The 16,729-nt window shown below is 37.4% G+C and overlaps 1 protein-coding gene across 2 annotated transcripts in view; it reads left to right on the top strand.

The window, feature by feature from the left end:
- peng (Pumilio and CPL domain-containing protein penguin) overlaps positions 1-14,633 on the top strand; it is a 71,008-nt gene extending 56,375 nt beyond the window's left edge. For both annotated transcript variants that reach the window (XM_083136807.1, XM_083136808.1), the window contains exons 10-13: positions 885-1,030; positions 6,033-6,215; positions 10,304-10,394; positions 14,312-14,633. In XM_083136807.1, the coding sequence (XP_082992933.1) occupies positions 885-1,030; positions 6,033-6,215; positions 10,304-10,394; positions 14,312-14,558 (667 nt within the window). In that variant the 3' untranslated portion in view covers positions 14,559-14,633. The remainder of the gene's footprint in view (positions 1-884; positions 1,031-6,032; positions 6,216-10,303; positions 10,395-14,311) is intronic.
- Positions 14,634-16,729: the final 2,096 nt, after the last annotated feature.

Raw genomic sequence — 16,729 nt, 5'->3', positions numbered from 1 at the left:
ACCCAGGATCCCTTAATTACAAGGATGCACCGTTACCACTATGCTATCCATCAAAGAAAGAAAAACAAAAACTATCCCTCAACTTGTCAAGACATGGGCTGTTCCATTTGGAACAAAGAAAAGTAGGAGGAAGGGCTGTTCCACTTTTAGATAGGGGAGGAAGTGTGATAATTTACATTGACATTCTTTACATTTAAAACTTTTTTTTATCGAAAATGGGACGAGGCCCCAAAGGTTTTTCATTTCCATGTGTTGTTACATATATTCAGCTACAAGATGCCATACTTAGTGTATTTTTACCTTGATGCTGTTTTGAGATAGGCCTAATTCTAAAGTTGTGGATTTCACAATTTTTGAGTGCTATATCAGGTAGCTTGTCCGAATAGTGAGCTTCAATGCCCAGTAAACAAATGTTTGGGGTACTGTTGTTTAACACATTTGGGTCTGGCCTCATAATACAGCATTGTTACCTCTGGTCTGTGGTTTTAGGTTGTTTTTCAAAAAATCATAAAAAAAAAATAATTAATTTGTTTTTATTTACCACATATTTCTTAAATCTACAAAACTTCCTCTTTTCAATGAACAAAAATTTGTTAAATTTTCTTTTCATTTTCAGACATTTTTTAATATTTTTTTCAGCAATGTTTTGTGATGAAAAAAAAAAGTACAACATTGTAACAAATGTTAATATAGATATATTTTAAGTTTGTAATCTGGAAATTTCAATAATTAACTACATATTCTATCAATACATATTTTGAATCTTGCATACAAATACTTCTGTATGCTGTAAACGGTTGTGTTACTTTATAACAATGCTGAATTGTTAATTGCTGTTCTTAATTTGAATTGTATTTCATTATTTTGTTTCTTTCTTTTTTTAGCAAGAAAGACAGCCATGTGAGGGAGAAGGAATTGCTTGCCATTGTCTCAGATCCATTTCTCTTAGCTGTTGCAGATGATCCCAAGAAGTGGTTAGATGAAAATTCAATCTCCATTCTAACCTTAACTATTTTGAAATCAGGAGCGGGTAAGACATTGTTCTGCATCTTCAGAATGTTCTTTTTCATTTCACACATGTAAAACAAAGAAAATTTGAAATAATTGGAGCAAATTGACAATACCGGAAGTATCTTCAATTGCTTTCAAATTTGGCATTCTCACTAATTTTGGCCTCGTGATCACAAATCTGCTGTTAAAATTTGGCAGTCAAGTCTAGAAATTGTAAAATACGTCGAAGAAAGTGGGTCCGTGAATGGAGTAGACACCATTGATTTATGAAGAAAACAACTATTTTTTGCAATGATTAGCATTTCAAAACTATGTTTATGATCACCCTTAATTTTAACTATGCTTGCCTAACCTAACCTAACCTTACCGTGAATGGTTCGTGGGGCAAACATGTTTTCCACCTTTACGCAAGATGCCATTTTCTCACATGCAAATGAACGCTCCATGCAATGGGTCTCACTTATTGCACAACACTTGAGCAACGTTGTGTTATGACTACGGTAGCAAGACTGTTGTTTCATATCAGAAAACATGGTTTCCATGTTAGTGTATGGAGAATCATAGCGGTAATTGACAAGCTTATTTTGCAATTTCTAGACGTGACCGCCAATTTTTAACTGCAGATTCGTGATTACGAGGCCAAAATTAGCGAGTATACCGAATTTGAAAGCAATTGGAGATACTTCCGGTATTGTACATTTATACCAAATAATTTTACAGTGAAACTTCGATTTTGCATTTTTCAGGGGACCAAGCTGGAAAAACTTCCAGTGCGGGAAAATGTAAAATCAGTGAAAATTTTATAACATTGTGCCATGTTGGGACCATCAAGATTGAATGTATAATATGGGGACATGTAATATCTGGGAATGTAAAATTAGGGTTCCACTGTAATAGCTTACTGAAAAGTTATGTGAAAATTGTGGCTCAACCAGGGAAGTTATCAGAGGATAATACATGTTCTGATTTTGGAATTGATTATATTGTAAAAAAACGTAATAAATTATAATCAAAATTTATTACTGAAGGAATTGCTAAAATCTACAAGTGAGTCACAGTTTCGTTGATTATGCATACCTCCCTTTATTTCTGAATTAATTTATGATGTGTAACTGTGGTAAGAGTGTATTTATATTGTTCTGTTTGTATAAATCGGACTGAGTGTGAAGGAGATGCCTACCACAGACATTCATTGCACATAAATAGGATAACTCTCTATGTTAGAACCCTTAGGCCAGCCACACTGGATCTGACATGACACAATGTTACACGATGAGTCACAAAGCAACACAACATGACAAGTTATTATGTTTGTTAGCAAAACAAAAATGTGATTGCAAATTTTGTTCATTCACACAATAAGTCGAGGTCTGTCTCTTATAATTTAGAAAGCTGCTAATGATGCATTATAACAGGTTACAGCAGAATCATAGTATCATTGTGTATGTAGAATTAATGTATCAGTTTATATGTTGTGAATTGAATATAATTGGTTAGAAAATACAATATTAATGTAATGTAATGTAAGATTAAATGACTACATTTAATTATTGCTTGCTTCAAATTGCCCCCGTTTTTGGACTGTGATTAGATGTCTGTGGTTGAATTCAATGGATTCACATATTATCACGGTACTTCCAAGGTGAGGAAGAGCCTCACTCAATGACGTAACAAAAGCCCCGGCACTTGGACACAACTTTCCAAAATACCACCTTACTAAAATTTTACTTTCCCAAAGGCCTTTCGCGTGATCCCCTTGTAGCGATGAAAGTGCTGATTGGAGGGTTACAGAAGAGGAATTTACTAAAATGAGCATTAACAACTATGTTATGATATGAATGAAAAAAAAAATAGAATAAATTCAATTCACTTTTAAAGAGTGCAGTTATATGAGCTAATTACCCATTTATCTCCCTATTAGTATGGAAATGACCACCCTGATAACTTATGTTATGATTTCTGTGGTACTGTTACACACATACTGAACCGACCTCGTATATATTTAGATATGACACAATACTTCTGATTTGCAACTTATTCTAAATTTGAAACATATCCATTTATTGGCAAATCCAATCATAAAGATGTGTGTAATTCAGACCTGAACGTAATTATTCTTCAAAGTACTGACTTAATGAATGAGCAAAAGTGGATTAAGGATGTTTCACAATTACCCTTTATCCTCAAGTTGCCTGACAACCTTGTTTCAAAACAATATCTTGTTAGGTTGCATGACCAGACCACACACAAATTCCCCCTCCTAAAAGGAAAGTACAGTAATTAATACATATATGCATGCAACAATATAACGTGCAACCTTGGTGTATATTCATAGGACAAATGGTACTCTGAAATGTTATGGATTACATTTATTCTAATAAACAAGGTACAATTCGGCCATCATTATGCAAGGTAGACTCATTTGCAATACTAAAAGAAAAACAAAAAAAAAACAACATTTATCTGTCCATGCAAAGAACAGCTGGTTTTGAGCTTTAAAAGTACCAATTAATTTATTTACACCAGTAGGAATGTCTGGTAACCACACCCTGTGTCAACCTATGCTATATTCCTTGTTTCCAAAACAATAGGAAACATTAACCACATTGATCATATATTGCCACCATAATATAACATTAGACAGGTTGCACAAAAAGCTTCTAATATGACAAGATGGTTTTGCAACTCGATCAAATCAGCAATAGTCAGTTTCTCTTGAGTGTAACTGCGATACCAGAGAAACACGTCAGCACGTATTGTCCCTACCAGGTACGAACACACCATATATGGGCATGTGACCTTGACTTAAGAATGAATGCAGAAATGCACTATTCCACGTATTAAAACTGGTAAATGAGTAATGTTCATTAACATATACGTTATCTGTCAATCCTACAAAGTATTTTAGATTGATTTCAAATCCTTCTTATATACCAAATCAGATTTTCTCTGCAATGGCGTCGCCCACCATTTCGTATAAGCCACGTTGATCAAAACTAGCGTTTCCCGGTATCCCGTGCAACACACGGCGCACTCGGGAGCATGCTTTACGTACTTATTTTTGCGAAGAAAGGTAGATCTACGTAACAAATGTATGGACATGAACTCGTGTGACACTTGAGGAAAAACTGCAGCTTACCTCCATGGCAAGATGGGGAGTTCAGGGACTGTCACATTCATACCTTGTGCAACGTATTGCCAGTCAACCAGCTGGCGAACCAAGTCTGACGCTTGCGTTAAACTATTCACGATAGCTTCCCATTTGTAGGACAATCCACTATGAACCATCATAATTCACACAACCACCGAATCCAAAGCTTTTCTTCCTCTGTGCATTTATCTCACATTCCACCTCTCATCCATCTTTCTCCCGGGAACCGCGTTGTTTTTTTCACTAATTTGTACTCCACAATTGTCCGCTGCCTATCTGGCAGACCACCGAATGCACTTACTTAAAAGTTGACATTTGTGAATGTGTCTAGGATCTCAATGTATCCCTTGGACCCTAGTATCCCTTAACAACTATATTTTGTAAAAACATGAAAGTGTAATATGTTGTATACAATTTTGTACGATTATTCATGTGCAGATTGCGGAACCTTATCAAGTCAATTTTTATCCGAAATGTCCCGTTGCGTACCTCCATACGAAATTTAATGCATATAAGTTCAGGAACTTAATGTTTGTTCAATTTAAGATCGTAATAGGTAACAATGAAGGTTAATTAACCCTGAATTTAATTTTGACATTTTAACAATCTACCAAATAAGACACAGCTTTTGTATTTTTGGTTTTACGTGTATAAAAGCCAACCATCTAGTGACTTTTACATGTAATATCAGATGCGGAGATGACTAAGATGAGCATTCCAGCTCCACCTATTGTTAATACTTTCTGCGTAGGCGCTTATACATACAGGAAAGAAATTCTTATCTTCTGTTTTCCGCATGCAGGTAAACACATCAAAACTGATAACTCTTATGACAATATTTGTCATAATATGCATGGATCGTTTTGTTGCAAGCTGCTCCTTGCACAGGGTGTCTACTGACCTGGAAAACCTAGGAAACCTGGAATCTACTTTTGTACCTTGATAACCCGGAAAAAGCCTGGAATTTAACCAGAAAGCTGGATTTTTCTCAAAGTTACCATTTTCACTACATATGTCCACTTCACTTAGGGGCTTATGTTTTGTGAGTACGTGGATGGCGACCAGGGGGGATACCTGAGCGGAGTCTGTCACTGCCTCCACTTGAATTTTGGGGGAATGCTGCAATTCAAGGGATTTCTTCGTTAATTTTGAGAATTTGACCTTAAACTGCCCCTCTACAGTCCACATTGTTTTTGTTACTTACAGAATTATTGTACAAGTGCAGAGTACATTTTGTATGAGTATATTTTATGAATAAATTTGTATGAGTATGAGTAAATTTTGTAAAAATAAAGTAACTGGCCATTCCCCATCCGAGAAGAATATGCAGTAACATGTAATTATATAAATTAACATATGCTTAGAATTTAAATTAATAATTTTTAGAAATTTTGTAGTAAAAACAAAATGTAAAAAATATACTACTACCAAGGGATATGAATTATACGGCAGTTTAAGGTCAGAACTCAGCTTGCTTTTGTTAGTTACTGCAATTTTTTCCCAACCCGCCTTCTGGTAGGGGTTATTAACAATAACAACTTTTCTTTGTTTGAAAAAATATGGACTTGGAAAATAATATAAATAGACTTGGACAAACCTGGAAAAAACCTGGAATTTATAAAGAGATATTTAGTAGACACCCTGTTGCAAGACCAAATTCCCCAGATGTTTGTTGCTTTCTCATAAACCATCACAACGTGACACTATAGTCAAATGTTTCGTTCGGTTTGTGCGGCCACCCTTACCACATATTAACTCTTGCAGTACTCTGCGTTTCAGTTCATGTTGACATTTTTATTTCCCTGTTCCCACTATTTCCTGAGACACTACAGTGTGAAAGTATTTTATAATTTTCTTGTTCTTTTCACAGGCCCTAATTTGGAGAAAGCTTACCATGCTATTGTAGATCTTATCACTAAACCTGTTGATGATATAACAGAGGAGTTAGTAGAAAAGGCTGGAGTGCGAGAAGAGTTGGTAGAAAAGACTGGAATTCACATAGTATTAAGAAAGCTGATAGAACATGACAAAGTTAATAATGAAAAGGGGGAAGGTAAGAAATCTATATTTTTATTTTTTATATATACAAGGTAGAATCAAAAAGTAAGGTAACAAGTTTTTTTCCACAGAAACCTTTATGTCGTGGTTGCCTAAACTGTGACAGGGTATACATGACACTGCACACTAACATTCCACATAGTCACCATATTTGTCTAAGAACGTGTTCCAGCGGGTGACCAATGCATCAATGCCACGGGTGAAGAAATCAGTGTCAAGGCTGTCCAACCAGGTTTTCACTGCATCTTGTGCCTCTTGCACTGTGTTGAAGCGTCGTCCTCGAAGATGCTTCTTCATTGGTCCGAACAGATGGAAATCGCTGGGTGCCAGATCAGGGCTGTATGCGGGGTGTTACAAAACCTCCCAGTGGAAACGTGTGACATGGTCACGGGTGAGCTGCGCTGTGTGAGGTCGAGCGTTGTCGTGTAACAACAATACACCCTCCCTGAGTGCTCCAGGTCGTTTCCGACGTATGGCCTCTCTCAATCTGTCCAATGTCTGGCAGTAGGTCACAGCATTGACAGTGGTACCACATGGAAGGAATTCCAGGTGAATCACACCAAGGTGGTCCCAAAAGATCGTGGCCATTGTTTTCCTTGCACATGTTACTGTTTTAAACTTTTTGGATGGGGGCGATGATGGATGTTTCCACATCATGGAGGAACGTTTGGATTCCGGTGTCCACAATGGCACAGGTATCTCATCACCCGTAATGATGCGATACAGAAATGACGACCCTTCTTGTTGATAACGGATCAGGTGATTCAGACTCATGCCCATTCGTCTGCCTTTGTCATAATCACTGAGATTTCTTGGTACCCAATGTGCACACACTTTGCGGTAGCCAAGCGTGTTGTGCACAATACTGTGCACAGAACCATACGAAATGTTCAGTGTATCTGCAATGTGTGACAGTGTGATTCGCCTATCCTCCCTAATCATTCCCTCCACCTGACAAATGTTCTGGTCGGTAGCTGAAGTTGACGGTCTGCCACTCCGCTGATCATCATTAATGTCAGTCCTACCATTTTCAAACTCCTTACACCAACACCACACTTGTTTCCTGGATAACACGTTGTTTCCATACACCTCCACAGGTTCCCGATGGATCTCGACTGGTTTCTTCCCCTTCGCATGCAAAAACCTGATCACACTTCGCACTTCCACATTTGACCATGTTTCCAGTAACCCTGCCATCTTCGAACTGCAATTCTCTGCAACTGTGTCACTGTGCTGCTCTCTAGCGGTCACCAGGGATACTATCCATCAATACCTACAACACACAAAAAAAAACAGTTACTAGCATATCGTTGTACATTTTCAGGGCACTTGTTACCTTACTTTTTGATTCTACCTTGTATATTATATATATATGAATAAAAGCAAGGAGGGCCAAAAGGGATAAATAAAAATCAAAGAAGGAGAAAGGAAACACACACTGGACAGTGGAAAAATTCAAAATTTTGCTAACTTTGTCGTAGCATCTTCAGCGTGAGAAGAAAGAGCATCTTCACACACCGAAGATGCTACAATAAAGTTAGCGAAAATTTTGAATTTTTCCACTGTCCGGTGAGTGTTTCCTTTCTCCTTCTTTCATTATTATTATTATTATATATATATATATATATATATATATATATATATATATAAATGGATGTATGTATGTGTGTGTGTGTATGTGTGTGTTCCGGCATAACTCTTGAATGCCTGGAACAATTTCAACCAAACTTGATACACATATCACTTGCAATCTGGAAAGAAATACTGTGGGGGTAAGACACCCCTGGCACCCCTAGGGGAGGGTGTGGGAAGGGTGTGATGTAAAAATAATAAAAAAACTACCGATATTAGTGTGGAATCCATAGTTTTCGTGGTTGCTAAGTTGAATAGTGACACTCCCAATGCCGTCCAACTCCAAGTTTATCACCTATTGGGATGGGGGGTGAGAGGGGGTGAAAATTAAAATGTCAAAAATGACCTGGATTAGTGTCGAATCCATAGTTTTCGGAGTCGCTAAGCTAATTGGTGACATTTATGATGACCAAACTTGATACACACATGACTTACAATCTGGAAAGAAATACTGTGGGGGTAAGACACTCCTGCCCCCCTCCTCCCAGGGGTGGGGGTGTGAAGGGGGTGACATGTAAAAATAATCGAAAACAACCAATATTAGTGTGGAATCCATAGTTTTCAGGGTTGCTATGATTAATAGTGACACTCCCAATGCTGTTCAACTCCAAAATCATTTTACACTGTAGTTAGAATTCATTATTTTCCTGTCTAATAGAAGATTGGGACAAGTAAATACCCGGGCAATGCCAGGCAATCAGCTAGTAATGAATAAGACTGTTCTTAAGCCTTGTCATCTTATTATTTAAAGAAAGTAATATATAGAGCTGCTATTCCATACACTCTGCCTTGGGAATTTTTGAAGCAAGGCCATGCATAACGGACAGAAGGGGTAACAGTGAATGGGCAGAGGAAAGCAGTGTAGAATGCAGCAAGCGGCTTGAAGCTGCAGCCACGTTTTTACCTGCGTGCACTCACTTTTCTTCACACATTCATTGGTCGAAACCTCTGGAGTCACTACTTGCGCAGAATCTTATTTTCGTTCGCTTGCTCCAGTGATTTCCAAGACAGTGTGTAATATTAACATTTGAGTTCTGGTCATATTTGATATTTACTTTACTAAATCAGGTTTTAGTAAATATGACTTTTTTTTTTATTATTATTAGAAAACATTTCAACTGATACCAATGGTGATTCTCTTGAAGCTTGCAGAATTATTCTTAATGTAGTTTACATTTGTTACAAGCATTTATGTACTATTTGATATAACGTTTAGGAAGGACAAACTCTCCTTTTATCAGAAACAACATATGGTGATGTAGTATACGAGGGTTTTGTGTTCTATGATTAAAAGAAGTTGACCAGAGTGAAATGAAAAAAGAAGTTTATTGAAATGTTACAACCCTTTTTAAAGTATTGCAGTTAAACAGAAAAATCAGTGAATTATTACAAGTGTCCTGCTTCAATTTCATGTAAACAACATTCTTGTCATTTGGGTTAACCTGGAGAGGGAGGAAAATGACATAAAATATATATACATACACAAATACAGATACTTATATAATAATATATTCATTTGGCCATCTCTGTTTATCCCCTGCTGTCCATTTTTCTTTATCATTTGCAATAAAAACAAGTCTGTATCGGCCACCAGTTGCACAAAAAGATTCCACAGATCGGTAAGAATCCACAACCCTCTCTCCCCACACACATTCATCCCTCTCCCAAGAACTCTGAAATCAGCTCAGCATGATAATGCTGCCAGTTTTGAAGATGTCCACGTTCTTACCCCACGAGTTTGCGTGCAAGAATTGGCAATGAATTGTTTCTTTTATTTCCAAGTAGCACCAAGCAGTTACATGCCTTCAGTGTCACATTCGGCTGCAGCACTTTAGTCCTGCCTTTGATCTTGTCATCTGCTTCCCAGGAGGGTACCTCATTTCTCAGAAATCAACATTAAACTTCCTGTGTTGGAAGTCACAAGGAAGGGTGAATGAACCTTTGAAAAGGACAAATCTTGACAAATGAGTTGTTTCTCTTGGGCACTCTTCTAGCTACTCAAGATCATTGGTATTGGCGAAGAAATTTCAGCCAAAACTTACCGATACCGCTGGTACTGATACCGATACCACTGATATGGTATCTGCTCAGCCCTGGATTAAATTAATGAACGAGCAAAGAAACACTCATACCCATGCCAAGGCTGATCCTTCATTCACAAGATGATAATTACTCGATTACTCAACGAACTGATCACTGGTGACTTATATCAGTAAAATTTCATTTCACTTCATCGTTACAAATTATGCATGCTCTTCTCCAATGTACAGTGATCCTTGATCAGTCATCTAATTCTGGTTATAATGCGGTAGTATTAACCTAAAATGTTCTGGGAATCCAGAATGAAATGTTAGTGAATATAAGAAAGACCACTTCAAAACCATATATATTGCAGTTGTTTTATAATAGTTTTTACAATCTATTAATAAATTTTTATATTTTTCTTTGCAGCAACATTTGGTTCATTTCTTGCATCGAAGTTAACAGCAGAAATTTTGAAGCGGTGGGTCAAGGTCAACAGAGGAATATTACTGCTTATGAAGTAAGTGAAATGTTTCAATACAGGAATGTTTAAATTCTTTTTTAGGATATTTAATGCTTATTGCAGTGTATTTATAGATTCACACATAAAGTTTATTCATTTTGCAAAAATGGACGATCTTTAGATAGGTTAGTGCACATTGTTTGTTTTTGTCATCCAGGTTTTTATTTTTTCTCAGCTGTACATTCAGGTGTACCTTGCTATATGGCACTTTGTAAACACAGTGGAACCTTGATTATGTATTTTTCAGGAGACTAGGGCTGTGGAACTTAAAATATGAGGAAAATGCAAAATCCAGGAATTTGGCAGTTCTTGCCATATTTGCATATAAAGTGCATATTTTAGAAAATTTGTTAGGATTAGCCAAATTTGATAATGGTTATATAACTATGAAAGACATGTCTTATGTTGAGCTTTCAAATATGACTGCCTCAATGCTAGAACACCTCACGAAGAAACCATCTGAATATTCCCAAACCATATCAAATTACAAAGTCACAACTCTCAAAAGTCCAACGAATTTAGAACTATTCCACTCAAACAGAGGTTCACAAGATGCCCATCATGTAGCTCAGTGTTGCTTTTACTCAAATTTGTGTACTTGTGTCATTCGGGCACTCAAAAGGTTGAAAATTTCCACATATTTCAAAATATCCAGTAAAAGCAAAAAAAATATGGAATCACCGAATGTGGTAAGAATCACTGAATCTTGGAAGGCAAGCAGGTTATAACAGAATCATATCAATCATATGCAAGCATCAGCTCATTGTACCATTATTTTTTCATACCCTATAATAGTCATTCAAAATTCAAGAACAAATGACAAATCAGAACAAACTTCAGTGGCACACCATTGCACACAGTATACTGGTACTATAAGGGTACTTATTACTTACTTTGAATGAATATTAATGTATTGCTATTAAGATTATGATTCTACTCTTAGAGATTCAGCGACTCTGTTATGGGAAGGGTTTGGTGGAGTACACTAAATCAACCAAGAATAAAAAACCCAATAACAACACTTATTCAAAAAGAGAGCAACGCTTTACGCTGCCACATGTAGACCCTATGCTACGTGTGGTGTTTTGTAAACAATAACAGGTATTTCTTGGGAGACCTGTTAACCAACAGACGAACTTTAGCCTAAATTCTAAAAACGGTAGGTAGAGGATGCTTTGGTAGACTTACGGTTCATGTCAATGATATCAGGTCGATCACATTTAAACGACGCATTTATTCAATAAAGAACATAACCTGTGGCATGGTCACCACCAAACATGGACAGCTTCACTGTTACACAAAGAACACAAAAATAAATATACAGAAGACTTGGTACTTACAGATCAGCCAATTTCAGACAAGACTTTTCATATCTGGGGGCTACACTTTTTCACAACCACAAGCCACATCCCTGACACCTGCCAATTTATGGGGCACACAAGACAAAATATTGGATAATTCCTGCTTTCTTGAGGTAATAATGACTTTTGGGAGTGATGGACACACTTTCCAGGCTTTTCATAGAAGGATTGCTGGATATAACCATGGATGCTCTTGGATTCTTAATGGATGTTCCTACGACTCCTTCTTGCCAACCATGTGGTCTGGATTTCCCACTTTGGGTATGGGACACAGATTTCGGCACATTGGCGAAAATTGTACTCAGCCCACGTGGCCATTAACGCACTGGTTTTGGCCAGCAACACAACACCTGACCTGCTCTCAGGCAGCTAAAAAACACAAGTGAGCTTGAACGCCAAGCTCAAAACATAATAGGACATCTGACTTTCTCCTGTGTGACGTCCCAGCCTTGGAAGCATCTCAATGGCTAGCTGAGGTCACATGTGGCTTTTCCTTGTCTGTGGAGGTTCCAATTCCTTCCACCAGATGGCAGAGTTATCAGGTGGTTGAAAAATGTAAATAAAGGTGTTTTTCACCTTTTGTGGCTTATTTATGCCAGATAATTAAAAGTGAGAGTTTACTTTTCATAAATTACCTATGCACAAATGTTATATTTTATATTTAATAAAAAATAAGGGATTTAGCAAATATATGATTTGGAGCACATGGTTTTTTTGTATTCAAGATGGCTACTGTCTGCCAGAAAATTTTTACTTTTTAATGAATAAATCATTTCTATCCCTCCCATGGGTGTAGCAAATGGTTTGTAAGCATTACCCATGATGCTAATTGGGGGAATTATAAGCCTTTCGGAAATAGCTCTCACAAGCCTTTTCTGATATTTACCTAATGACCCTTGCACTTAGGTTGGGTCTGTGGGTATTTGTGTGTGGGCATGTATGCCCAATCCTTGATTGGTCATAGTACCATTCGTAATTGTACTTGGTCAGTATGTTGGCCTCGTCTTGTGATGAATTTCTAGTAATTCATGGAAGCTCATTTTTTGGTAAGAATTTCTAGCATACATAAAAGGGGTGTACCATATTGAATTACATTTTTTCATACCAACAGATCACTTACAACTTTCAGACAGGACCACCACCTCCATATAGTCTTCCTTCTACTGTATGCACTTCCGTTAACAGGTGCATCTTCTCCAGACTTTCTGGAACCACTTTTTCAGAGTGTGTTGAGCTCATATCTGGACAGCTGCTTCCAGCTCTTCAATATCTGCATAAATATGCCCACTGGGGACTGCTTGTGCTTCCATTGCATTGATTGGACTCTGGTCTCCAGTTCATGGAACCATGCTTCGTTGCAAGCCTAGACATGAAGTCCACTGGATCTGGATCGTGGTGTTGCAGGAGATTACAACTGCTTGTCTTTACACTGATGAGAGCCCTCCTGGCAGAACCTTCCTCATCTTAAGGTGCTTGTTCACAATGCCCAGCAGGGTGCTTCTGGTGAGACTCGTGGCTGCCTCCATTTCCAAGAACGTGATGCAACTATTGTTTAGGATGACGTGCTCCACTCGGACACTGTTGCTTTGCATTGTGTTGCTTTCCTTCTGGAACTGATCTCTTTCCCCATTGGCATGCAGCCACAAATCACGTGTGAATCTCTGGTGGTCACACCCTCTTTCCACAGAAACTGCATTACCCAGCTTGGTCTTTGGCGACCACTTTCCATTCTATCTGCTTGTGCACTGACAGTGGCAGGAGAAATGTGCTATGTTGTACATGGATTGCACCCCCTCTGTCCATTTTTGCCATCAGGTGACAGACCGCTGTGTCAGTCACAGTTGACTTCCATGACCATCCAAACAGTGGCCTGTGGGTTGCTGTAAATTCAAAACTAAAACAATATGGTACATCGCTTGTACATCAGAATTCATGCATTTTCACTGAAATAATTCATCTACACCAATTGAAAATCAACTTTGCACATTAACTACTTGCTTTACTTTCTGCCAATTTTACACTGTGTTCCAACTTAAGCCGATATAAGTTCTTGCTCAAAGATTCAAATTCAGCCAAATGCATGAATTTATAATTCCTACCTATTATGCCATCATGAAGATGATAGATTCTCATGCCAACTCTTGAGCAATTTTTAACTTTCCTTCCATAACCAATATTCTACCGATCCAATATAAAAGTTTTATAATAAAACTTCAAATGGTCCTTGAATAATGTGTATGTATGTGTCATTAACCTCTGTAATAAGTGCATATTTAGACATTACCTTTTAATAAATAGAGAATGGATATTATATGTTTATATAATCCATAAAAGTTATAACAATATGGCAGAATATTGCACTAAATTTAAGATATTTATAGATATATTGGATTGGTAATTTTACTGATAAACTGATTCACCGATATACTGATCGGCCAATACTGGTAGAGTTCTGTCCCATCTCTAAATATTTTTACTTAATTTTTAAAAATAATTGTAAATGTACTTAAATCATGGATTTAATATTTTTTTGTTTGGTTTTCCTTTTAACAGGTTGTTGGAATCACCTGTAGAGAGTATTGCAAAACATGCACAAGAAGTAATGCTTCCCTGTATCAAAATTTTTAATCAATCCACACCTTCATGTATCAAGATCGTGGAAAAGCTGACAGGATCACAAGATAGCAGCAATCCAGTTAAAGAGGAAAAAGAAAGCAGAAGTGCAGTTAAGAGGGAGGAAGAGCAAAGTAGTGCAGTTAAAAGGAAAAAGAATAGGAGTGCAGTTAAAAGGGAAAGATAAATCATGGATATTGTTTTCTGAAAGTGTACAAATGTTTTGTTTTATTTTTGCAAATAAAATAACAGCTTGATTTATTATCACGTGTGTACTAACATGACATAAAACTAAAATTTTAGTTTCCTCTTTATTTTACACTCTAAATGTTCTTTTTGTGTTTTTCTGTAACAGAAACTGAAAGTTTCTGATTTTGTTGAGAATTATAACTTATTGCCAAATTGATTTTTTATATATACAGGGTGGTGCAGAGAAACGGCAAAATTTGAATGTGGAATTGGCAACACTGTAGCACCGGCATTTGTTTCAGTACTGATGCGACATCATTGAGGAGGCTTTGCCATTTAGTAATGATGCAGCATTGGAATGGTTCGGAGCATGCTTTCGCTGTGAAAGCTTTCTAAAAGAAAGGTGATAGTGTGACTGCAGCGCAAAGGGTATTTCAGCAGCATTACCAGCTAGGACGTCATGCTCGTGTCCGATCGGCTTGTGCGATTAGAACATGGGTGCATAATTTCGAAGAAACTGGTTCAGCGTTGAAGAAGAAGCCCCCAGGTAGAATTCGAACAATACGTATACCAGAGAATATTGAAGCAGTTCGAGTTGCCATTCAGAGGAGCCCTCGCCGCTCCGTTCGACAACATGCATCAGCCCTACAGTGTAGTCAAAGAAGTGTACAAAGAATGCTGCATGAAATGAAGTTCCACCCCTATAAGTTACAGATTGTGCAGCAATTACATCCTAAAGATCCTGTGTTGCATAAGAAGTTTTGCGAATTGGTGTTGGCTAAGGTTAACGAGGATGCCAATTTTCTTAACAGTTTGTGGATGTCTGATGAAGCCCATTTCCACCTTAGTGGCTATGTTAACAAACAGAATTTCAATTACTGGTCACAGGAAAATCATTGTCAGCTTCATGAGCATCCATTACATAGCACCAAGGTTACAGTATGGTGTGCAGTGTCAAGTCATGGTGTTTTCGGCCCTTATTTTTGTGAAAGTGAGGAAGGCATTGCAACAACAGTGACATCAGATCGATATGTTGCTATGATTGAAACATTCTTTGTACCGAAGTTGCACGATGCACATCTTGACACCGACAACATGTGGTTTCAGCAGGACGGAGCCAGGTCACATACTGCTCGACATTCGATGGAGGCGATTCGCAAATTGTTTGGAAGGCGGATCATTTCACGTAACGGTGACATTTCATGGCCTCCGAGATCCCCTGATCTTAGTGTTTGCGATTTCTTTCTGTGGGGACATCTCAAAAGTAAAGTGTACAGCACACGTCCTGCAACCATTGCTGAACTGAAACAGAAGATTGCAGTAGAAATCACTGATATTCCTCGAGACATGATACAGCGGGCATTCCAGAGTTTCCACAGCAGACTTTCAGAATGTGTACGCCGCGATGGAACACATCTTTCTGATGTAATCTTTAAGAAGTAAAGTGACATGTAAATGTCATAGTTAATGGCATACTATGTACATGCATATCCTTCATTAAATGTATTTTTTTCTGTGATTATTCGTGCATTTTACGTCAATTGAAATTTTGCCATTTATCTGCACCACCAGTTATAAATGTTACAAATAAGAAGGTTCCATGTTTAAAATAAAACTGAACCATTTATAAGAAATGCCACATCCAAGATATATTGTAACTTTCTAAAAGGTTGAACCTTGATCCTAGTTATTCTGGACCAATGCTTTAACACCAAGGTATGAAAGAAGCCAACCTCTGTTTTCCCCACAGTTTCTACATTTCAATCTCCAGTATGTGTTTCTTTGTGTCCAAGATTATCCAGTAGCAAATATAATTTACAGTATACCTGGAACGTGCATGTTAATGTAACAGAAATCTAAACACAAAGTTAGCGGTGTTCGCAAATGTTACCTTTGTTTTTATTGATTTCAAGACTAATCTGGATGCTCCTTTCATACACAATTTCATTCGCTATGCAGAGAAGTACAGGGTAATTAAAAAAGGATCATAAAAAATTAAAAGTTGCTTCTTCATACCTGAACTGACTTATCACAACATTTAAGACATGGATTCAATGTGAGTGAGACAGTAGATGGCAATCCAGTTCTGTTCAGATGCTTCCCAATATATCATCAAATATTAAGTCCACTGTATTGGGGATGTATTGTTTCAAGCTGTACAGGTGATGT

The sequence above is a fragment of the Lepisma saccharinum genome, chromosome 15 (assembly GCF_977018435.1).
Source record: "Lepisma saccharinum chromosome 15, izLepSacc3.1, whole genome shotgun sequence".
In the NCBI taxonomy this organism is placed as follows: domain Eukaryota; kingdom Metazoa; phylum Arthropoda; class Insecta; order Zygentoma; family Lepismatidae; genus Lepisma; species Lepisma saccharinum.
Note: the sequence above shows the minus strand (reverse complement) of the source record. Positions and strands in the feature narration are given on the sequence as shown.